The 25254-nt window shown below is 42.6% G+C and overlaps 2 protein-coding genes across 2 annotated transcripts in view; one reads left to right on the plus strand and one right to left on the minus strand.

Moving 5' to 3' along the window:
• LOC149275204 (serine/threonine-protein kinase BRSK2-like) overlaps positions 1-16300 on the plus strand; it is a 42646-nt gene extending 26346 nt beyond the window's left edge. Inside the window, exons 4-20 of the mRNA XM_089504904.1 lie at positions 180-320; positions 931-1047; positions 1411-1444; positions 1534-1602; positions 2129-2275; positions 2721-2752; positions 3426-3590; positions 3822-3919; positions 4223-4373; positions 4799-4859; positions 6383-6590; positions 8666-8714; positions 9247-9370; positions 9467-9647; positions 10299-10388; positions 12022-12069; positions 16077-16300. Of these exons, the coding sequence (XP_089361030.1) occupies positions 180-320; positions 931-1047; positions 1411-1444; positions 1534-1602; positions 2129-2275; positions 2721-2752; positions 3426-3590; positions 3822-3919; positions 4223-4373; positions 4799-4859; positions 6383-6590; positions 8666-8714; positions 9247-9370; positions 9467-9647; positions 10299-10388; positions 12022-12069; positions 16077-16300 (1939 nt within the window). The remainder of the gene's footprint in view (positions 1-179; positions 321-930; positions 1048-1410; positions 1445-1533; positions 1603-2128; positions 2276-2720; positions 2753-3425; positions 3591-3821; positions 3920-4222; positions 4374-4798; positions 4860-6382; positions 6591-8665; positions 8715-9246; positions 9371-9466; positions 9648-10298; positions 10389-12021; positions 12070-16076) is intronic.
• Positions 16301-23182: 6882 nt separating this feature from the next.
• On the minus strand, positions 23183-25249 carry LOC149275205 (MOB kinase activator 2-like; the record flags this gene model as incomplete). The annotated part of the gene is made up of 4 exons (XM_089504905.1): positions 23183-23475; positions 24476-24600; positions 24743-24836; positions 25219-25249. Coding segments are annotated over 4 exons (543 nt in total), but the record flags the coding sequence as incomplete, so codon positions are not given.
• Between the last annotated feature and the right edge of the window lie 5 nt (positions 25250-25254).

Genomic DNA, 25254 nt, shown 5'->3' on the forward strand with positions numbered 1-25254 from the left:
TGTACCACATCTGTGATATGTACGGTACATATAGGTTCGATTATATTGCCCTCTCCCTGTCTGGTTGTCAGCTCACCTTAGCAGTTTGACTCCATGTAACTTCCCTGCCTCGTTCCTTCCTTCCGTTCCCATGATAAGCCATACTTTCTTCTCATTCCCAAACCCTTGTGATTGCGCAGGTACCTTGTTTTGGAGCATGTGTCTGGGGGAGAACTCTTTGACTACCTGGTAAAGAAAGGGCGCCTTACCCCTAAGGAAGCTCGCAAATTCTTCCGGCAGATCATCTCGGCGCTGGACTTTTGCCACAGTCATTCCATCTGGTAAGCTTTATTGTGAAAAGTGTTTGCTAAAGTTATATGGTTATGGTATGAAAATCAAGAAGTAAGTTGGTCAACTTCAACTTTTTCCAGAATGTCTCTAATAAGAAACAGACCTTACATACTTACTTGGCTTTGTTTCACATACACAGAGTCTGTGAGTACTTTAATTCTTATGAACGAAAACAACATAAAATAATAAATATATAAATAAATAATAAAAATAAAGCACTAACCTGACACAGAAGAGGCTGCCCTGCTGCAGCAGCTGCCTTCTCCTAGATGGTCTGAATATTCTTGACACAGGTTTGCTGCTTCAAGCAGACTTTTGAGTTTCCTTGAGTTGGTTTATGGAAGGTGGAATAGGATTTTAGTGGGATTTACTGGGGTCTGAAGGAGCAGGAAACCCTGTCCATTCTACTTTCAAAAAGGGCCAGGTTTACCAAGAGAAAAAACATGCCAGGGTTATTCTCTGCCAATTAAGCCTTTGGTGGCCAGACCCTATGGTGAAATCATTACGATATACATCCTGCGTGCCTTCTCACGCTTTCAGTGATGTCACCATAACTTATTTCTTCTGTGGCTTTTTTCCTCCTCCATATCTTACCCTTAGCCACAGGGATCTGAAGCCTGAAAACCTCCTGCTTGATGAGAAGAATAACATCCGCATCGCTGATTTTGGGATGGCCTCTCTGCAGGTCGGAGACAGCCTGCTGGAGACCAGCTGCGGGTGGGTATATTTGGCATTACAAGATCTTCTAAAGAGGTTTAAAGTAGACAGAGTGTTTGTGGTTGGCGTGGGCTCGGCGATCTAGAAATGCTAATGTTTTTTAGATTGCTGATGTGGTTTTTTTTGGAATATAGGGATAATTTGGATACTTTCATCAGAACAGTGTTGGTGGTTTAAAGGTGCTGTTCCACTTAGACAAAATCTTGATGACATTCTCTAATATAATGTCTAAAATAAACATTTGCAGATCTGTCATTTTATTATTTCCTCTGAAAGTTTAATCACATAAGAGCAATACAGGAAAGTTTAGGCTTTCCAGTTTCTATAGCAACAACCTAATACCTTTTATTATTACCAATGCAGGTCACCACATTATGCCTGTCCAGAGGTGATCCGGGTAAGTCCTGTTTATGTCCCTTGCTTTGTACTAATCTACTATGTAGGGTGCAAGAAACCAACAGCTATTATCGTGTGTGTCTTGTGCAGGGCGAGAAATATGATGGAAGGAAAGCAGATATCTGGAGCTGTGGGGTCATCCTGTTTGCTCTGCTTGTGGTAAGAATATCCATGATTAAAACGCCCCTTAACACATCAAAAAGATTAGTGCCCTTTGATCACTTTGATCTAGAAAGCACCAGAACATCACAAACGCACTAAAACATCACAGCCATCATGCCACTAACTCCACAGGACACGGGGATCATGCTTCTATACTATAAGCACTTATTCCTATGTCCTATAATAAGACCTTAGAATGCAAAGCGATTATTCGCATTACTTTTGTACAAACAGCAACAGCTAGAGGTCTGGGCCATTTTTATATATATATAGAGTCGTTGTAGGCAACCAGCTCTCAATAAGCTTCAACTCCCATAATCCTCTGCAGCTGAAGGCTAAGACTAACCTGCATGTTATAGAACACACTGACACTCAAAATTATTTATTATATTCATTAAACGTGACTATTAACTATTCACTGCATCAGATTACATATGTAATTCATTCATTTATATTGACAAAAAATGGATTTAAAAAGGCTTATTTATTATGTATTCCAAATAAATATAAATTTTTTTCACAGGGCGCTCTGCCATTTGATGATGATAACTTGAGGCAGCTTCTAGAGAAAGTGAAGCGAGGGGTCTTCCACATGCCACACTTCATTCCCCCCGACTGTCAGAACCTGCTGTGCGGGATGATTGAGGTGGAACCCATAAAGAGGTTGACGGTGAGATACAGGCGTGGGAGAGCAGGCTCTGGCTTTTCATTATGCTACAACTTACAGCAGCTATAAACGTTAAAGACAAGCCTGTAGAAGAGCCAATTGCTGAGAACACTGACAGCGGCAGCATCCATAGTACGCTGTCTGATCCTCACTTAATTGTGATGATCTAACAGTCTCTTATACACTCTGTTGGTGGCCGGATAGATTTTTTTTATTGAATCTTTTTAAAAAATGATTGTGCAGCCCTTACTTTGGATGTAAATAAGTCTCTTTAAGTTGGAACATATTGACAAAGGGGATTAATCAATTATTAAACAACAGTTCCAAATTTTCTAGGTATGGACATGCGGGATTGGATTGAAGTTGTAGAGACAATGAGCTGATGTAGAGCTGTAATAAGGGTTCTACACGACAGTGCCATCTAAATAGTGTTATTTCTCTCTTGCAGTTAGAAGCCATACAGAAGCACACCTGGTACATGTAAGTATAAAAAGTACAACATAATCAGAGCTAGTCATTCATTTTACTTTAAACTCTGCTACAAAAAATAGAAGGCATATATATGATGGAGCTGGACCAATATAGATACTAGGCTGGAAATGGAAACCAAAAAACATGATGCTATTAAAAGGAAATACGTGGTTAAATAAGGGCCCAAAGCAGGCTTTAAATTTGCAGTTTTTAGACAAATTATGGTAGATAGATCTGCGATCAGATAAGTGCCCTGTATGTTCAAGCCTCCAGGCTCCACAGTACATATAACCTACATAAATGGACCATACTATTTTATCACTAAGGCCCCATCGCATCACTCGGTTGCATTACATATGGCAAAGCCCCAATTAACCAGCCCTATAACTAATTTCTCTGGAAAGTCAACAGTGTTTGAAGAAATTTTGATATAGATCATAGTTCCTGTGATCTCCAGAACAGCGCAAGGTATCCCAGTTGAGTCTTAAGCTAATGTTCATACATTAGACTGTGTAAGCCTGCCGGAGCAGCGCGCTCTTCTCTACCGCTCTAGATTTATTTTTTAATTTTCAATCTCCCCTTTTGTAACATAACTATGAGAGTCTGCTGGCGTTCTTTACTTGTGATATAATGCAATATGTTTTTATATGAAGCATGATGATAAATCTCTACTGTCCTGCAGCGGTGGGAAGAATGAGCCAGAACCGGAACAAGCTGTCCCAAGAAAGGTGCAGATGGGGTCTCTGCCATCGCTGGAGGATGTGGACCCGGATGTGCTGGACAGTATGCACTCCCTAGGCTGCTTCAGGGATCGCAACAAGTTACTGCAGGACCTGCTGTCTGAAGAGTAAGTGCCGTGGACATGGGGAAGGGTTAGGAAAGGTAGACCAAAGACAGTAGAATGTATTTACGTGAGGGGCGGTCGGCAGGATGATGACAAGTTAGGTGTAACAAATAGAGGAGATAAAGGAATAAATGAATATATATATATATATATATATATATATATATATATATATATATATATATATATATTGCATATGTACTGTGAAAGTCTAACTCCCCTGCTTAAATTCAGGGAAAACCAAGAGAAGATGATTTATTTCCTATTACTGGATCGGAAGGAAAGATACCCCAGCCAGGAAGATGAAGATCTACCACCAAGGGCAGATATTGGTGAGAACCAAATGCCAGGCCCTGAAGCCTGGTTATTTTTTTTAATAAAAGATGCACAAGGCCTAGCAGATTACTGTTCTGAAATGCCATGGATCATATATCACTTGAAATGTTAAAATCTTACTGTATTAGCTGTATATTTGATTTATGCAAACAGTAGTCAGTACACCCTCTCCTGTCGACAGTTGTGTGCATCCATCCACTATATAGTTTTGGCAAAATAAAGTCTTTATAAAGAAAAATGTTAAGCCCATCTTTCAGATTTAGAGTTTAATAATAAAGTGTCTTCCTCTAAATATATAGACCCTCCGAGGAAAAGAGTGGACTCTCCTATGCTGACTCGTCATGGAAAGAGAAGGCCGGAGCGAAAGTCTATGGAGGTTCTTAGCGGAACAGATGGAGGGTCACCAGTACCAGCTCGCAGAGCTATTGAGATGGCACAGCATGGTCAGAGGTAAGTAATGAAAAAGGAAGAACATAACATATATAATTATGTTTCATTATTATAATACCTCTTGCATCCCATAGCAAGTGCATGCAGCGGGTGTCCTGTATGTTCTCCATTCTCAGTGCTGCAGGTTAGTCATGATTCAGAAGCAAACTCATGAAGAATTGGGAGTACTAACTTGTGCTCGTAGCTACCTGTTTCATCATCCCTTTTTGCCAATACACCCAGCGCTCACTTGCTCACAGAGCTCATCAATCTAGAATACTCAGTGGCGGTAATTTGGCCTTTAGTGTATAGAACCTATGTTGTTTTAAAATATTAACTTCTCGTCATATGAATAATTGATGAATGAAAATATTATAAACGTCTGTAAATAAGGTCATTGGCATACCAGGATGGTTATTAACCCCATTTGTATCTCTCCCTTACAGGTCTCGTTCTATCAGCGGTGCTTCTTCAGGACTCTCGATCAGTCCAGTGAGCAGCCCAAGGGTGAGTGCAGATTGTCAGCATACACTAACCATCCCGTGCTCACTCCACTCTTCCTATCCTGTTAGTAACAGAACAAAGTGTGTACATATATTGACATTTCTTCTACACTGGCTCCGTTGGCTGTTGGCCGATGAGAAGAAACATCAGTTTGTGTTTCTTTATGTCATTGTGTGTGTATGTCGCTCGCACATCCGTGATTACGCACATATATATAAATATATATGAAATATGTAAAGCGCAGGGACCTATTACACCCACATAAACTCAGCAATCCTTCCTGCTTCTTGTATGGTTTTGTCACAGAATCCCCACGCACAAAAAGCCCCTAGAGCTAAAATAGCCTATTTATAGCTCCGGAGACCAGAACCATTTAACGATTTCTTGCCGTTTTTAAAGAAAGCTGCCATGTTTTCTCAATAGAAAGCTGCAGCACATCATCGCCACGCAGAGCTGTCCTATTGCCCTGCTTGAAAAAGTTTGTTTGATGGCCACATTGTTTCTGTGAATGGGAACAGAAGTGTTATTTGCTCAGAAACAAGGGGAGGGGGTAGAGAAACATTATTTTCAGTGGCTCCAACAACAAATCTAGAAGGATTGCTGATTTAACCCATGTTTTAGCATTGACAGGTTACACGGCAGATTGCTTTTCATGAGCTGCTCTGTGCTTTTTGCTGATTTTGTTGGTGCTAATGCTAACATGCATGTCTTTTTTCTTTTTTTTTTTCCATTCTTTTTTGTCCACTTTGCTGGCTGCTCCTGTTCTCTCATTTGACCTTATCCTATGCACCCCTAAATGAGCGCATCCTCACCCCCTTATCTCGGTCATTTCTCCTCCTTTGGCTGCTTCGCTAAAACATGTTTTTTTATTCTGGATCTTTTCCAACACATCTGTGCGTTCGTGTTTTCCTTTTCTTCTTACTTTTCTTTCCTGTTGCTTTGTTACTGTATCTGTGTTTGTGATCCATTTGGTCTCTGACTTTTTCTGTCTCCATCGTCTTTTTTACGCTTGTCTTATTCGCCATACATCTGGTGTCTCCCTTTTCTCTCTGTGCCCTGCGTCTCTGAATGAATGTCTTTATTCTTTGTTCAATTACTGTATTTCCTTCTTTCACTGGTTATATCTACTGTTATTGTATGCTACTTTACCTTATTCCTCTGTATACTCCTCTCTACTGTGTATATCTGCTTTCCTCTTTTTTAATATATCACAGCCAATAAGGAGGTTTTTTGCCCTGTCCCAACCCCCCACACCACCCAACTCTAATCATACAACTTTGAACTCCAATCCCTCTGTTCCAAAAGATTGCCCATTATCTCACCCAAACAAAACCCATACCTTCCCTCCCAAACCACGAGCATCTGAGAAACCGCTCCAGACTACCCGATCCAACCCCCTTCCTTCCACTAACTCTTGTAGCACCGCTCCATGTGCCACGAATTCTCCCGCAGGGAATACTGCTTGCAGACCCCCAACCAGGCCTCCTCTCTCTGACCTGGCCCCCAAATCTGTGCCCCTTATACAGGTCACCCCTCATCCGTCACCTCGTGGCAGCCCCCTCCCTACTCCCAAGGGGACACCTGTCCATACACCCAAGGAAAGTCCAGCGGGGACTCCTTCACCTACTCCACCCTCCAGCCCGAGCATTGGGGGAATGCCCTGGAGGACCAGGCTGAATTCTATCAAGAATAACTTCCTGGGGTCACCAAGATTCCATCGCCGTAAACTGCAAGGTAAGAAATGGTAAACAAAACAGAGGCTGGGAAATATGTTCCTTTGCTTCCCTTGACACTGGTGAAGGACCAGGGAAGTGTAGCCCACTGTGTAGCCCACTCGCATGTATGAGTAGGTTTTGTTCTTTCTCCATGAAGGGTTGATTTTTCTTCCCTTCAACAAGGGTAGCGCAGAAGTAAAGAGTAATCTACCAAACAAGAACTATTTAAAGGGACCCCTATCGGCTGGTACTTGGAGTTCTAGATTTAGAGGTACTTAATAGAACGTGAGAGAATATATGCCCATGGTTGGCTAGTTCATTAGGATTACGGCATAGAGGTAAATGATGTAGTTATCGTGTGAACTAATAGCGCTAAAATAAACATACCTCGTGCAAAACACATTACTGTATCCATGAGGACGGTCGCTGGTAGACTGTAACCCTTCTTCATTATCAAAATGGCAAGGTTTCGTTTATGCCTGCTCTTCCTGACAGCGCTTACCGTAGCTGTTAAGCAGATAAACCTTGTCTGAGATGCCTTTTTAATAAATTATGGATAATCAAAGGTCCTGCAGAAAGCTCCATAAAGAGACCATCGAGATGCCGCGTCTGCTTCAGTAATGTGTGATCTTTTCACGGGCTTAGCTCATCAGCAACCTGCAGCTGTCTCCATCACTCGAAGACACAATAAAATACCTGTTAAATAAGAAATGTCACACACTAATGTAAAGGACCTGTCATGATGACAGTGCTCATGTATTGTATGTTGAGTTGATTTGTATGATCAAATAAACATAGGTGGTGTAGGCTACTGCTTGGATCTGAAATTAAAAGTGCTGTGCATGCTGACAGCTGCCCCATATGGTTAAGGATGTAAAGGGGACCCTTAAATTATCCCGGTGGAATCTTTGCCCAGCTCTGTAAATGAGCCAACACTGAAAATCACACTAAAGTCACCCATTTATCTTACACACTTCATAATGTTGAATACAATATCGTATGATATAAAGAAACCTGCCCCATAGGTGAAACGTAACGAGACAAGGGTACATCTATCTTATTTTTTTAGGAATGATTGTGCCCCAAGATTTGGTAGCATCATTTGCCTCTGAATTCCACAGCTTTTATAATCTGCTAGGACCACTTTCTGTCCTGGAGGAGTCCGGCTGAGCTGATGAATTATCTTCACAGATCAGCATAACGTGTCCATGGACAGACTCTCCGGAAAGCCTTTAGGCTTAGACTTATTTCCCTGTGGTGATTACGTAAGAGACCAGAACTCATTAGAGCGTCTCCAGAATGAATTATCTCATAACCATAAATGGTGATAAAGCCTCACCAGCCACGCACCGCCGAGACTTTAGATTTCCCTAATGGGTCTCTAACCCCGTCCCCAGTTTTAATGTATACGGCGATTGTGCAAGCTCATCAATTTCCATGTTAAAGATCCTGCCCTGTTTAGCCTGGAGGAAGTAAGCCCAACCCTTTTAGGTTGTAGGCACCATTAATTAGTGTCTTCTCAGCACGGCATTGCTCTCAACTATCCCTCGTTTGGAGGGGCAGTCACTTACCTGTCGTCGTATGATTCTTGTTACAGCTCAGTATCCTGTTGTATGCGAATGCATTGCAGTGCCCAACAGCAAAACATGTATTAAAAACAGCAGGAATTGTCTTTAGATAATAAAATAACCTTTTTTGTTCTAAATTAGCTATCCCCTAACATAAATGGTTAACCCATTTTGAATAAGTTTATTGTTAGAAATGAGTCATGGTGTAACATCAATGGCTGTCCCCGTTCTCTGTGACCACTTGCCATCTAGGAAACCACCCAGACTCGGTAACAAGTGGTTTTTTACAAAGGTTTTTTCCTTCCTTGCCAATCAGAGTTTTACACAGTTTATCCTTATTTATCCTAGTAACACATTTGGCAATGTGGTTAGAAGGCTGGCTCTCTAACTGCAAAATTAAGAAAATCTATATTTATATCACCGTGTTCTATGATAGAAATGTCAGGAGATTAGAATGGGTAAAGATCATGCCAAGCGAAGAATACAGATAAGATCCCAACAGAAGTAACCTTTTCTTTATGCTTAGTTCCTACAGCTGATGAAATGACTAACCTGACTCCAGAATCATCACCAGAGTGAGTAGATTGCCATATCCGACACCATTCTGTAGACACCCGTCCTGATTACACGTGCTTCTATTCGAGGGACAATCTGATGTTCATTTGTAGCTCTTTACCAGATGTCTAACCACAATTCCTGTTGTGTATGATTCCAATCTCAGGGATTTTATATTGCTATTGATTGCATTATATTGACCGCTGTGGGGGGATTTTAGAGCTAGGGGTGGTTTTGTTGGTTTTTTTTTCTTGTTTTTTTCACTTTGCTCTTTCTTTTCTAACTGTTCTGGTTAGTGGAGCCTACATTGAAAGACTATTTTAAATGAGTGGCTTTACCAGAATGTTAAACATTTTGGAATTTACATGTATGTTTTGCTCATCTGGTACATCCTCACATTACATCTTCTATCTATTTTATGTTGAAATTGTATATAACCATGTTTGCCCACATCATCGTCTCATTTGAGTCTCTTTGAGTCTCTCTCTCTCTTTCTCTCTCTCTCTGCACCACTCACTTATCCATTACTAATTGCATTTCTTATTTCATCAGATTGGCGAAAAAGTCTTGGTTTGGTAACTTCCTCACCCTGGAAAAAGAGGATCAGATCTTCGTGGTCATTAAAGATAAACCTTTAAGTTCCATCAAAGCTGATATTGTACAAGCGTTCCTCTCGGTGAGACAATCATCCTGGCTGAATACACTCTTGTAGACTCCATGTAGACTCTTCTGTGACCCTGTCATACAAATGCCTTTTCTTGGGTTTTCACAGATCCCAAGTCTCAGTCACAGTGTGATCTCACAAACCAGTTTCCGAGCAGAGTACAAATCCACAGGGGGTCCATCCGTCTTCCAGAAGCCAGTGAAGTTCCAGGTGGATATCACATATACGGAAAGTGGAGAGAAGCAGAAGGACTGCGGGATATATTCAGTCACTTTCACTCTGTTATCAGGTATCTGCCAGCGTGTGGGGGAGACATTCAGGTTTGGACAAGATTGTATATCGACATCATTTTGTAGTCTTGTGTCATTAAGAGAATGGTAAATATCATCACACAAAAGTTAATACAGTAAGGAAATGTAAGCATGTACGGGTTAGGCACAAGGATATCCTGAACAGAAGACAAGGTCTGCGGAAAGTAGAAGTAAGGGAGTCTAACAGAGAGCTTAGATAAAATTTGGGAACCTCTTTAGTGAAGCGCAAGGAAACACAGATCCATGCCTTTGATTCTGTATTGCACATCCCATCCTTGGCCCTAGTCACTGAATATAATGGGATATAACATCACACCCTCAGTCACTGTTGTGATGGAGGTTGGTGTCAGAGAATCCACCAAAGGGGTTAGGCCCCCATCTGGACATGTATGCAAGAGGCAGAGGGTCATCACAACTTTATTTTTCTGGATGGGGAGTTGACGGAGATCAAAATTGGTGGAACCGCATTATGAACATCCCTTCATCTCACACGGTTCTCCTAATAACATAGAGCTGTAGGTAGACACCTAGTCTTCCAAGGAGATAATCCAGTTCTGACTGTGGAGGTTTCATCGGATGATGTCTGGTACTCCTTTCTGCTGACCTTTATGTCATCCTTGTTGCTTTAGGTCCCAGCCGGCGGTTTAAGCGGGTTGTCGAGACAATTCAAACCCAGCTTTTGAGCTCACATGAACAACCGTCTGTACTGCAGCTTTCAGGTGAGTCGGGTGGGTGGAAAGACTGAATGTCGCCACACTCTATTACTATGAATTATCAATTACTATTATCTATCAATTTGTATACAGTGATCAGTTGCTTGTCTTATGATGCAGCCAGTGCCAGGGAAATACATGCACTGTATTAGATGATACTTCGTTATGCCTGGACAGGGCTGATTTTAATCAGACATAACGGTCAGTTACAGCCAGTTACAATGGGTCTGTCATGGATCCTACATTTTTTCTTTTCAGAACACAGGAAGTAATGTGTTTGTTAAAAAAAAATATTAATTTATACCAAGTGGAAATTTATTGGAACTTCCTATTGCTTGGATCAGTATGGTTGTTAAGTTATCCCCATTAAGTTATCTCTTGCTTATTGAAAAGTCGCTGAGGAGGAGGAACGGGAACTTCAGGACAGGAAATTGAATTGACATAATATTTCTGGCCTTTTTTTACTTCCCTGAAGTAAAATAATCCCTATATCAAATATAGCAGAAACAGCTAAATGGCAAAGCTAACCATTTTCATAAATTAATTTAGTTATTATTGCAAATGGGAGAAAAACTATTCTTTTTCGGCCCATTTTTTTTTTGTGCAACGAATTTTGTTCCCTGCACATTCAGTTCGGCCAAAAATTCAGGGGCATTTTTAATTCAGGACCAGTGCCCACATTCACTCTCTCTCTCTCACTCTCATTCTCGTTCACTCTCTCTCACGCTCTCTAAATGTTTTTCCTGCCTTCTCTGCCGACCACTTCCACAGCATCTTTAATCTGCTGTCTTCCATCTTCTGTCTTCGCCAGCATCTCTGCAGACATAACACAGTGGGAACTTCCACAAAAATGGCGGTGACATCCACTCCGCGATCCTCCAACCAGACGCACTGCCATGTTGCTCTAAGTTCAAGTTAGGGCAAAATGACGGCACTTTCGGTGATGTCCTCTCATCCCATTGGGGGATCAGGGAGAGGATATCAGCCCAAGAGCCACCATTTTTGACGAAAGTTCCTGCTGGGTAATGCCTGTGGAGATGCGGACAAATATAGAAGATTGAAGATATCAGACTGAAGAGAGAAGATGAGGGAGAAGAAAAAAGATAAAAAAAGATGTGAAAACGGAAGTGTTCGGCAGAACCAGTCAGCAGAGAAGGTAGGCAAACATTTTGTGTGAGAAAGAGACTGAACCAAAATGAGAGTGTGAGAGAATGAGAGTGTGTAAGAGTGTGAATGAATGTAGGCCTACGTATTTTGGACGAAAATTCCGGGTCTGGCCTTATTTCTGTGGCTTCGTTTAGTGACCAAAATTCCCCATATTTGCAATACATACAATTCTGAATACACAAGTTCTATTATTACTAAAAGCTGCAAGGATGGCAACTCCTTTTAAGTGGTGTAATCCTACCAGAAAAAAATCACTTTGCAGCCTTAAAATGCCGGATAAACACAAAAGAGCGATCAGTATCCACAACAGACACAAACACCCAACAAACCCCGCTGCAATTCACCTACAGAAACCCAACGTTTACACCAATGAATGAGCAGGGCAGTGCAGCGTGTGGGGTGGTTGCATTTGTTTTGTGTGGGAATGTTTGGTTCATATGCCCCACCCTGTTTTTCCCCCTGTGCTGTTCAGACCCCAATAACTGTATGGAGTACCTCAGTGGAAAGCTCTCAAAATGTGGTAAGGACCCTCCAGCTGTGTGCTAATGCCTCCGCTGCTGTTGCTATTGCTCCACTCCCCGTCCTTCCCTCCTTGCTAACCACGCAGACTCTGGCTTGTAGAGACTACTCATTTGGGTTCTTCCCTCTCATTATTACTGAAACTATTAATTACATAGTTACCTAGAGTCCCCTGATCGTGCCCTACTGACCAACGCCAGCTAGGGTTGAGCAACCTGCCGCCCTAATGTTATTGAAGGATTGACATTCTCAGTTCCCTGACTGCTGAGAGTTGAAGTCCAGCAACAGCTGGAGGGTCGCAGTTGCCCAACCTTTCTGTCCAGTTTTTCTATAGTTGATACAACATTCCCTCACCCACACACATATAGGCCATTTAGTACTAAAGCTTCCCAGGGACACACAATATTTTGGCTTTTCCACTGTTGACTTCACTTCACTTTATCCACACAGAACAAGTACATTTTAACATATTTCAAACATGAAGGATGCTCCAAAAACAACCGATTATTTTTTTTACTTCCTATGCAGAACTTTCCAGCCAGAAGTTGGCTGATTTGAATCCATGTCAACAAATCCCTAAATACTTCTTCTAAAATGTGTGGCTTCCCGGTCCCTAGTTCTGCCTCTTCTTTTCTCTCTCTGTACTGATCTTTTATCTCCTCTTTTCCATTTTCATTTTCACCTGACCTTCTCTTATAGTGTCACAACCCCACATTTTGATCATGTTCATAATTAAAGTCATACTTATTAGAGCTAATCTCGCTAATCCTTGCCATGCACCACTACCCACATTTTATCTTCTTCATTCTGTGATTTTAATCCATCTCAGCCAATTAAGTGTTGTCTTACATCCATCTTTTAATGGTTATCCACTGCTTTTTGCTCCTTCCACATGCTCCATTTTTCTATGTCAACATTGTTGGTTAAGTAAACCTATACATATACATATACATATATATATATAGATTGATATATATATATATATGGATATATAAAGTACCGAGTTTACAGTGTTTACATGACAGTACAGAGATATGGTAGACCAAACAGCCTAGGACATGTGGAAGTTAAAGTTGTGAAGCTGTCCCTAGTAACAAATACAAGACTTATAGATAAAACCAGTAATTTAACTGGTTTATCATAACCTGGTGTGTCTTACGTCAGACACTAAAGCAGACCCAAACCCAAACTAATCGATTGCTCTCTAGTAACTCCCTCGCTTCACTATTCATTAAGAAGGACCAACATGGGGAGGTTTTTCCAGGAAGAAGGGTTAAGATGACCCTGCAAAAAGTATAATTTAATGGGCGATGAGACTTTGAAGGAATTTCACTTGACTTAACTCTGCATTATACGGGACCATCAAAGATTTCCTGTTCCACTAGCTCAATAGACTTGGACCTTCATAACATATAGTGAAGTCAAGCGGTTGAAATCACAGCTCTCCCGTCAACTCCCCCTTTAGTGAATACATCCTGAGTCTCTGTAGACCTGCTGACTCAATACAAAAAGTTTAGAGGCCTAAAAAATTTCATAACGTTTCTGACTGCAACACAATCTTCCCAGTACAACATCTTATAAATAAAAAGATTTTGGATCCCTTAAGAGTAAGCAGCCCCAAGATATGAGTTCTTATGTCCTCAGAAGTTTCTAGTCAATTGCAACTCATAGGCTACACTGCGCTAAAGGAAGGCCCAACTTGCGAGAAGGGCTAAACTGTGCCCATGCATAATGGATTGTTAAATTGATGGTATCTCTTGAATATCTTCTCACCAATTAAAGTACGCAAGGGCCAGCTCAGCCCATGGTTTCTTTCCTATAAAGAACAGGAGAGCTGGGGAGGCCAGCACTAGGAAGGCCCCAGATTTGGTGATATGAGGGGTAGGTAACGATAGGCTATGCGGTCGCCATTTTAGTAAAATTCAGCTCTGTCTTTGTGCCTCTGAGTGATTGTATTATACCACCATAGCAGGTAGATGGAAGTCACTTAGGGGCACAAATTCAGAGTTGTAGAGTAATTTGGGGATTTGCGCACGCAGCACCCAACGCCTTGTTGCATGATTACACTATAACCCCATGGGCACTCGTGGCATCCAAAAGTCTTGTCAGAGATAACCAGAGGTAATATTTAGTATACTACAAGAGCCCAACACACCCCAGGAAACAAGTAACCTAAAAGTTTTGCGCCCATCTATGTTGTTGCCTCTAGGCATACACATCCTAAAAGAATATGGTGCCGTCTACTATAATTTATTGCCTGGCCTCTAAGTTTCTCCATACGTTTTCCACCCTGTATGCTGCCATTTGCAATACACCCATGCTGTTTCTTCACCTACTTCAATCATCCCTTTTTAGCTCCTCTGATTATTTTGTTTAAGCACCGGTCCCGCTCCTTCCAGACCCTGACCCACACTTTCCAGTGCAGGGGAAACCCCATACACCTACTCAGTATTTAGGAAGTTACAGACGAATCCCACAATCCTTTGCTGGGTAGAAGATGATGGTAGTGGCATCACCTGCATATGATAATCGGCACGTGCACCGCTTTCTCACCCCATGTCCAACCTCCCCCATGATGTCCTCATCCTCTCCATCTGATCCACCCGCACCCATGCATCTGGAGTCTTTCCATCAGAACCATTTGGCTGCATTGGGCTTAGCGGCGTTCACCGTTCTGTATCTCTCAGCTGTAGGCTGGGGCTGCTGCATCATCCATGTAAAATGTGATATATTCTCTGCATTCTTTCAATGATTAGTCTTCATCTAGAAATGTCATTTTGTCTGTGACTGCATATCAGCTCTGTGTGCCACACCAGCTTGTCTTTCAAAATTCACAACCTCTTCCTGATTTTACTGCTGGTTTTATTTTATCTTCTTCATAACCCTCCCTCCACCTCTCCCACGTTCTAATGCAGCGCTATTGTCCGTCCACTGGTGCTTTATTTCACTATAAGAGGGCTATTCACTAACCGCTGATGTGATTTGGTTGCCGACATGACTGCTTTCGCCCCTACGAAGCCAGAATGATATCCTCATCATGTGTGATACGTTCAGTAGGAGAGGTGGCCACGGCTCTCCACCGGAACTGTCCACGAAGCATTATTATGCCTGTAGATTCTATGTAGAAAGATAGATTCTGAGGCAAAAATGGTAAAAGTAGAGGAATCTGTTTTCCAGCAGACCAGTATGACCACTACTGAAACTAGATTGCAATATGGAACATATGCCATATGTTACGGCACATGTACTATTGGTTTAATCTTTAAAATATAAATAGATGCGTATACCCGCCATAAAAGCTTTAGCATATCACAAATACCAGAGTATACAGCAAGGGTTTGGCACATATCGCTCTTGCTATGTGATCCTGGGCTCTGAGAATGGGTTCCACTTTCCAGTCACATCCAACCCCCTAAAATGGGAATATATACCAGCGCTGTGAGGAGATTCGGAATAATAACGCTTCAGATAATAACGCTGCTTTACGATTGCCAGAACTCTCTCATTCTCTCCCCTTTTTTCTGCAGTTTAACCCACGGTTGGACGCCTGCCGTCTTACAGCTTTTGTTCCATGTGCAGCTCCCATCACTGTCGTTCTGCACTATCCAGATTTCCCCCTTAACCAAGGATACTTCTAGCAATAACTTTTGGCAGGGATGCACTAAAAGTCACTAGTATCCTAAAAAATGGTTTTAAAAAATAATTACAAGCACCCCTGCTTGAAGGGGACATATGTGACCCACTTCTAGGCAAATTCATGTCGGTTAAGGATGATGGGACAGGAAAGGAAACGGAACAGCTGTCGGACAGTCGTTGTGCAACCCTGGGTTGGACCCTTATTTCTACTTGTTTTGTATAATCCCCGTTCACACATTCACTCTAATTGCACTGCTTGACTCACACCATCTCACACTCCCCACTTTGTTTCCCCCTGCACTCTATTCTGTCTCCCTCTCTCTTATCCTCCCTCCCTCTCTCCCTTCCCTGTTTTTCTCTCTCTATCTCTAGGCCGCCCAATCAGTAACTTCTTTGACGTACTTAAACAACTTTTTTCAGACGAGAAGAATGGTCACGCCTCTCCCCCCCCTGGGCCCCTCAGCAAGCAGCGTCCGGCTGATAACAAGGAGCAGGGGCCCTTGGGAGCCAGCGGGAAAGAGAAAGCCAGGAAAACCAGCAATGCCATCACTCAGGATCCCCCTGTCCCTGCTTCCCCCAGCAAACAGGGCACATAACACTGGAAATTCCCGCAGTGACCACAGGGTGGCACTAGAGGTCAATGACCATATAGAGAACATACCCTGCAATACTCTCAGTGAACACACAGTGGCTGCAACTACAAGGGTTAATGTTGGATAGACATACCCAGCATTCCCTAATGAAAATAATAATGGTTGTGTCTGTCACTAGAAACAGGGAAACATGTCATCTTCATGATATGCAGTTTAATCAGCTTGTCGCATTTTATATAGACATCTCTAAAGAACTTGTACCAATATAGTGACCACTAGCCAAGTGTTTTCTCTTAGGAATCGGTGTCCTGCAATATACACAATGGCCACAAGATGTCACTATCACATTCACTCCATGGTTTGTGTCTGGAATGTACGAAACAAATAATGATTTCTCATCAATGTGCACCTCTGTGTTACACCACTGGTTGTATATAAATACAGAGTTATTCGGTTTACCTTATATATACATATATATACTGCTATGTAAATACATATACGTATATTAGTGTGTATATATATTCTTGCACACAATCTTAACTACAGTATTACTTAGGAGCTAGAAGTGCATCGTTTTGTAGTGAGAACACTAATGTTCATGTATATAATATACCAAGTATAAATATGTATATAGAGAGCTCAGAGCACAATCTTTACACGCTGCATTCTGCTTAAGGCTGTATATTTATTTATTAATGATTTTTCTTTCCTTTCTGTATGTTTGTTCTCCATTCCACCTCTTTGGGCCATCTTTCCTCTTTTCATTTTGCCCACCTTGGTTCCTTTGTCTTCACAACCTGCCCATGTTTAATTTCTATTTTTGCTTTTCTTTTGTACACATCCCTATATCGCAATCTCTCTCTCTATCGCCTGTCTGTTCCCATTCATTTTGCTTTCCCCCCAGGTATTATCACAAAAAGCTAACCAGCCGCCCTACCTACCCTCTTTTCTCCGTCTGCCTGGCCAGAAGGTGACCTTGACTCTACCCTGCATCAATACCCACATTGGAGGCTGAAGCAGGGGGCATTTCTCTTTAGTAGAGGGACAATAAGGCACTCCGGAGTTGGGTTATCTTCAAGTTGTAACAAACCAGAGATAAAACCAGAGCTGCGTAGGGCATATACATGTTACCTTAATGATAACCCTACTACTAGCCCCCTGCATTACAAAGGGGGTATCTCAGGGCTAGGTAACAGCAGGCCTCTAGCTGTTGTTACGGATTACAACTCCCATTATTGCTACTCATCCACTTGCTGAGAATAACATGACATAAGTTGTAGTTCAACAGCAGCTGGACAGGAGCAGGCACCCAGCCCTGGACGAGCTGCACCATCTACGCCATTTGAAATCTTTAGGTAGGGGCAGCTTTTTAGGCAGGGAAATGATTGATAAACTACAGTATGGGGTTTTTAATGCTGAATGTATTCAAGGGATTAAATATGTTTACACACATATGTATATTCAAAAGACACATGCAATCATCGTCCGCTGGAGCAGGGATAGCCAACAGATAGCTCTCCAGCTGTTGTGGCACTACAGCTCCCATGGTGCCTGGTATGATAAACAATGCGCATGCTTCATGGGAGTTGTAATTCCTGTTGGCCACCAATGCATTATAGACATCACAGTGGGACAGAAGCTGTGGTCCATACTGACCCCCATTTAGGGCAGTGCCCTACTATTTGGCTGATCATCTAGTGGGGGCAGGGAATGTTTTGAGGAGGGTATGTATAAAGGGAGGTGGGGCATGTCCTATTGCATAATGTGAAATATCGGGGCTATTTTTATAAGGTTTGTAAGTTTAGGGGTGGGCCGTTAATCCTTTGTGTTTAAATTATTAACTGCTAACTGCAAGAATGGCCTGCAGAACAGTGCTCTGTAGGGTGTGTGTGTGTAGTTGTGCGATGTTCTGCAGCACACAGGCATTGCATCTTTAGTGTTTACATAATGCTCTAATGTATGTCTATAAGCACAGAGCGCTCTGCAAGCTGCTTTTTGTATACAGGTCCTCCCGATATCTAGAGGTACACGGGACCGGCCAATCACAACCGCGACCAGGCAAAACATTTCATAGGCAAGTCTTCATGGGTGGGGCATTGGCAGAAATGGGTGGGGCTTGGTCCAAATTGACAGTTTGTGGGTGGTGCTGGCAAACCCCACAGTGCTCTAGGCATTAAATTCCGCTGAGCACCAAATCTGGCCCTGGCTGGGCATTTAAATTTGGGCACCTGGGGAAAATAGCATTCATTATCTGTGGCTGAGGAAACGTGGAATCCCAGAGAATAATATCCAGTAGGATAGTGTAATCCCTGTTTTTTTAACCATTTAGGAGAAATATTATGGCATAATAAAGAGCTACCTCACTCTTTTACACGCTTACCCTAAGGAGACATATACAGCTAAGGAGCGGTAGTCAAAATACACCTTAACCTTCATCTTTACACTTTTGAGATAATTAGACCCTATTTATTACTCTTCAATATTCACAAAGTGAGTTGTGTTTCTTCTACTAAAGGAAAATGAATCTATAGACTTAGGTATATATTACACATATATATTTGGGGCACTGAAGGACTAGCACACGGTGCAACCGTTTGGATTTACTTCACTTAAAAGGAGGACAGAAGGGCCGTAAAACAACACACAGTGGCTGTAATTTACCTTCTGTTTTCATTATCTATACGGGCATCCAGGTAAAGCAGGAATAAGGTCCCTATATTTAACCCACACGCTGCCAACAAAGTTTAAAAAGCCCAGCGTCACATCCATACGGGGAGGAAAAATGGCCATTGCCAGCCTAGTGCTGTGCAACAGCTGCATATTCCCAACGTGTTGCCGCATTCAGTGGGTAGAGTATACAAAAGGCAAGCGCCAGCACTGATTGTATACACGCAACGCGCTGCTCTGCTTTCTCTATGCATCTACATGCAGCACCGTGCTCTGCAGGCCTTTCGCGCAGACTGCGGTGGTCTCTGTTATTTATAAATACAATATAAATATATATATTTAAGCGACTAGCTGTACAAGGATCGACTTTGCGATGAATGATTCCGTTGCTATGTAAATATTCCGATTTTTCTGAGAATACGTCCTGTGAATGAAAGAGACAGCACAATATACAGGTCATTGCGGACACGCAGGTTCTCGTGATACATTAGAAGAATACCATCAACTTATCTTATCCTGACACCCCCCCCCCCCCAAATTCCGAGACAAGAGACATACAACTTCAGCATCTTCCCCTCGCCGTTCTCATGCATTCCCATTTAGAACGTACCCTTTTGTTGTATATAGATTTCAAATAAGTGTTTGACAGGAGGGTATTACATGTTAAAGAGGTGCTGAATCCTTGGGGTGAGAACGAAACGGAGGGCCGGGTACATGATTCCTGTTGACACATTTAATGGTGCCGTGTAGACGAAAGGGTTAATGCCAATGTTTTGTTGATCTCCTGCCTTTTTACACTCGTGTGATTTCAGTGTTACAACCCCACGTCCTCGCCAATGGGTCTCAGCTCCATGGTAGGAGTGGTGGCGATAGGCATCTGGACAGCAATATTTCCCTTGTGTATTTTGTAAGGCCAGCGGGCGCACACTGCGGCATGTTACCCACCCGTGTTGGCATTGAAAACGAAAACTGAACGACAGGAAAAAAAAAAAAATGCCAATAAAATTGTTCAGTATGTAGAATCTGTTGTGGTGTCATCATTTCTTGAACAGTGAGGTCATCCATGAAATCAAAAGGTGCCAATGAACCAAAGCTCAAAAGTTTGTGTTGTTACAAATTGTCACACTATTTTGTAACAAACACACGCACACACACCATCACTTCCCTGGACTTCAAAACCAACCTGATTTGTTCCATGGATTAACAGCTCATGCATTGTTTAGGTAAGTGTTCCTTTATATTTGGACCCCCATCTCCCTTGAAAATGCAAAGAGAGATTCTGCTCCAAACCCAATACATTAGCCTCATTCCCCACCATCAGCAGGCGCTCGCCAAAGAGCTTGCATTCTATAGTCCCCGCCAGCCTGCTGCAGCAGTGGTTCACAGGAGACTTCCAGGGTGTCCAACAAGACAATTTAAGCAAAAACAGGACAATGGTGAGGAGTGCTACACAATCTCTTTAAGGTAAGCGACCGCACACACACACACACACACATATATATATACACAGGTACTTTGTGAGCGCTCTATTATACATAATCATTGGCTGGACGGGACACGAGACTAGGCCTCCAATATCATGGAATTAACTACACACAATGAACAGCCGACCCCGTAAAAAAACACACAGTTGAGTGCATAAAACCCATCCTCAAAAAACATGCAAGCGTATGGTTTGTCTCACCCTTTTCTGTTCTCCTAAAGGCACAAATTGGCCAAAACACGGTCCCGTTCCCAAGTATTGCCCGAAAGAGCCGACGCGTTATAACTTTAACTCTTTACATCTTAGTTATGTTACCTAAATTAATTTAGTTTTTTACAACTACACCTGAAGCCCATACAGGCTTCCTTATTGCCGATACTTTTCTGCTGATTCCACTTGTAAACGTCATCACATTTAACATCAAGAAAAGCCCTATGGATATAATTCCCATTATAGCAACGGCCAATCTCCATATGTGAGGCAATCCCACTTCCAGTGATCTCCCAGTGGGACCAGAATAGACGGGACGTAAAAAGGCCTAGTGCGATCCTAATGAACCAAGAACGGCGTAACCCTTTCCACCCATCATGTATTCCCAGCTAGCGCAGGAGCTATGAGAATAGAACGGCACCACACAGCGCCTCTCAAACCTTTCACAAACTTTCTGGTTTTTAGACTAGGGCTGCAAAATTGTCAAATACGGACGGATTTTAGCATCTAGTCAGCGGTGAAAATTATATATTTGACAACAAATCAGAAGAGGGTTCAGAAGATGCCAGCATATTTTTGTAGATTCAATAATTATCTCAGATTTGATGGTTTAACTTTTACGTAAGTTGTGTCACTTTTTACTACCATTAATCTATTCTACATATTGGGGTTATTTATTCACTAAAGGGAGCGTCTGGGCTTAAGTCCCTCGCTTCATTATGAAGAGCCAGCACTGGTAGTCAAGTAGGGCTGAGGTGACTCAGTATAATGTAAAGCTCAATGGATGAGAAGACCTTGAAGTGTGATTAAGCTATGCATTATACAGGGCCATCCTAGTGAAGCCAGACAGCCTCACCCCTGCACTGCAGAGCTGCTCAGCTCCATCACCTTTTGACAAGTCTTGAGCCTGTAGCTGTACCTTCCTGCTGGGGAGGAAAAGCACTGGATGATAATGTTCACCGCCGTCTGAGGCATCATGTATGTAGTGTCACTCGTGTACGGGGGCAGTGGATACTGCAGCGCAGCTTGCCAGAAGAGCGTTAGCAGCCTCTAGAAAGCCATTGAAACATCTCTTTTAGCAGAAAGGTTATACTCGAAGTTCTACCTTCCTTACTTGGTAAATGCAGCGCTTCTTTAATAGGGCGAGTATTCCTTGAAAATGAGCTCCAGAATGGAGTCTTTGTACGTCGTCCAATGCATTTTACCGCAAGCAAAACGGAGCATGGCGTCTAGAAAATAACATTTCTATCTCCTCAGTCTACTGAACCCAGCAAGCACCGGTATGTACACGTCCCACACATGCTCAGTAGCATTAAAGAAATTGGAAATCCAATCAAGTGTATCGTAGCAAAACCTCAGTGTTCAGATGGTACGTGTGATTGGCTGCCGCTACTGAGCATATGCGAGACGCATACAGAGGAATGCACTACGCATCAAGCAGAGGAAGCTTGGGGGGATTAATGAGACAGAAGACTTTTCTAATTGCAATAACTAAAGAACGTCGGCACCACTTTGCATGCGATAAAATACGCATTCAAGAGAACTCTAATATGCATTCAGCATGACGATAGGGTTGGAGTGCTCATTTAACACACTGAAGTTACATATTCCTACTAAATTTCTAGTAAAAAATCTGAAAGTGCAATGTTATATTAAAGCTCAAATTCATATTATAAGGGCCCTTTCAAACTAGACTGTACCGAACACCTTTACTAACGCTGTCTAAGTAGGAGTCTTTTCAGTAGGAACACACCAATCCATCATGAACCGTATCGCTGATCTCCGCTGATCAACTGCTGTAATAGAGCCACACAGGCTGATAGAATCTTTTTTATTATTATCATTATTATTTAACAGATAAACTAAAAGAAGCAAACCGCATGGTTTCACCCCAACCAGGGATGAGGGCCCTGCACCCCCCTCTCCAAGGGAGGGGAGAGGAAAAGTTGATGTCCGAGGGTCAGACTGGATTAGATCCAGACCAAAGAGATTTCAGGCAGCAGAAAGATGATTCTTCTCGGCTCTGGCAGCCCATTCTCTCCGAATCTCACTTCCAGCTTAGAAGCCTCTACCATTCTTCCAAAGCCACGGCAAAATAAAATAGAAAACCCAAAATATTTTCTCTTTATAGAATAATAGAATTAAGCCAGAAATGGCAGTGCCACCCGTAAGAAGGGGGGAGAAACACGAAAGAAAAGGGAAGAAAGGAAGAAAAACATGGGAAGGATCAGAAAGAGAAAGAACAAAGACAAACTTAACAAAAATAAAAGAAGGAGGAAAAACTCAAGACATAAAATAAAAATAAGGTGATACTCGGTGCAAGTTCCTGCTAAAGATAAGAGCGAGGTTTTCTCCCCTTCAGGCTGGGGTATAACAGGCAGAGCCTTCCCCACCGTGAGAAGGGCAACGCGGTTCCTGCACCCGCCTGTCCCCTGTGCTTGTAGCTGGGAGGTAATCCAGCTCTCTGTAGGGGTGTGGGGCACGCCTGGAGTGGAAGGAGAGGAAGCAGGACAGTAGGGGGGGACTCATCTCTCCTTCACGTGATTCTGTGCCCCTCCTGTGGCCCCTGCTGCTTCCCTGCTGTCCTCAGAGAAGAGGATGTCAGACAGGTCGTCCAGGATGGCTGTCTCCTTGGGGTCCAGTAAGTTGAACTCTCGTACAAAGAGAAGAAAGTGAATAAAGAGCGTGTTTAAATGTCCGTGTAGCTCCAGGGCTGCGATTTCCTTGAAATGAGCAGAATAGATGTGAGCCATGACGTGGAATAGATATCGGGAGATCTTCTTCACCAACGACTCAAACGAGCTGGGGAATTCCCGGCCTGGAAGACAGGAAACAGATTTAAAACGTACAGCTCTAGCACCGGAGTAACTACAGGGGTCCGTGTTCATGTCCCCTCGCACCGGTTAAATTTTTTTTAGAAAGCCCCCCCCCTCCCCAAACCATTTTGAACCAGCATAGGGAGACAGGGACATATCCGGTTGACGTTAGGTCACATGACCCCGTGGTAAAAAAACAAGAGAAAGCTGCAGGAGCGGTGAGAGGTAAGCGGGAGGGAGGTGGGATGTATGTATATATGTGTATGTTTGGCCATGTGTGTGCAATTATGGATGTGCAATTGTGTGTGCAATTATGGATGTGTAATTGTGTGTGCAATTATGGATGTGTAATTGTGTGTGCAATTATGGATGTGCAATTGTGTGTGCAATTATGGATGTGTAATTGTGTGTGCAATTATGGATGTGTAATTGTGTGTGTGCGCGTGATCATGGATGTGTAACTGTGTGTTTGGGTGCGATTATGGATGTGTAATTGTGTTTGTGATCATGGCTGTGTAATTGTGTGTGCATGCGTGATCATGGATGTGTAATTGTGTGTGCGTGATCATGGATTTGTAATTGTGTGTGTGTGCGTGATCATGGATGTGTAATTGTGTTTGTGATCATGGCTGTGTAATTGTGTGCGTGCGTGAGGATGTATGTGTAGGTGGGTGAGATGGAGTGTGTATTAGTGAGTAAGTGTGTTTACATTTGGTGTATCTTGGAGGGGGGGGCAAGGGGCAAAGAAGGCACAGACACATTGTTCGGGGGCAATGATGGTACCGACCAGCTAATGAAGTTGGGGGCCCACAGGGCAATTTTTACACCAAGGCTCCATGGTCTCTCTAGTTACGCCCCTGAGCTCTAGTCCAATCACAACATGGCAAATACTTGTACATGAAACATGCAGAATAACCAAGGAAAGCCACCCAAACCATCCAAACAAATACAAGTGACAAACACCTCCCGAAAGAAAACAACTCAAACACTTTCTAAACTCACCGTATTTGGTGGGGAAGACGTCCTCATCTGTTACAAGTTTCTGTACAGAGCTCATGACGAAGTCAATGTACTGAGGAGCCGTGCATTTTATTTTTTTTCCCCGCTCATCATACCAGTAGTATTGTCTGCAACAGAAAGGTGGAAATATTACAGAAAAAACCCTCTGATCTTGTACACCTTAGAAGGAACATCTTCCAATTCAAAGCCAATGACAGAACATAACCAACACACATGTTAATAGAGGTACTGTTGGTACAGCACACTTACGTGTTACAGGCGGCCATCGTCTGGCAGGTCTCCGCTGTGCAGAACTCGGAGATGGTGCTGTACTGAAGGTTAATATGGTTGAAGAAAGTAGTGACTGAAAGAATAGAGAAAAAATGTCAGAGGAGCCTTCAAATATCAAGCACACATTGCTGGCCTTTTGAATCCATATAATAAATGTGTTTTCATTTGCAAATCAGATATTGGTCAGCAGTTCCAAGGCAGAACCACGGCCCGAAGTTCCCAGTCTTTTGGCCAAACAGTCTATGGGGAGCGGATTACTCACATAAACCGCCGGTTTAAAAATAATTAAAGAAAAAGGAAATATCACTGTTGTAACATTCAGGTTTAAGGAAAATATTTTAGAGAAACTGCTGGCTCATTAAAGTTTAATCCGGACAAACTTTGACAGCCTCTTTGGGAACGAGTTTCTGACGCGCCATGTGCCATCCAGTGTAACGAGCGGTCAGGGAACTCACTGTTGCTCGCCAACCACTCGTTGAGGTCTATCTCCT

The sequence above is a fragment of the Sceloporus occidentalis genome, unplaced genomic scaffold (assembly GCF_023333645.1).
Source record: "Sceloporus occidentalis isolate IW3139 unplaced genomic scaffold, rSceOcc1.0.p SCAF_295, whole genome shotgun sequence".
NCBI classification, from domain to species: domain Eukaryota; kingdom Metazoa; phylum Chordata; class Lepidosauria; order Squamata; family Phrynosomatidae; genus Sceloporus; species Sceloporus occidentalis.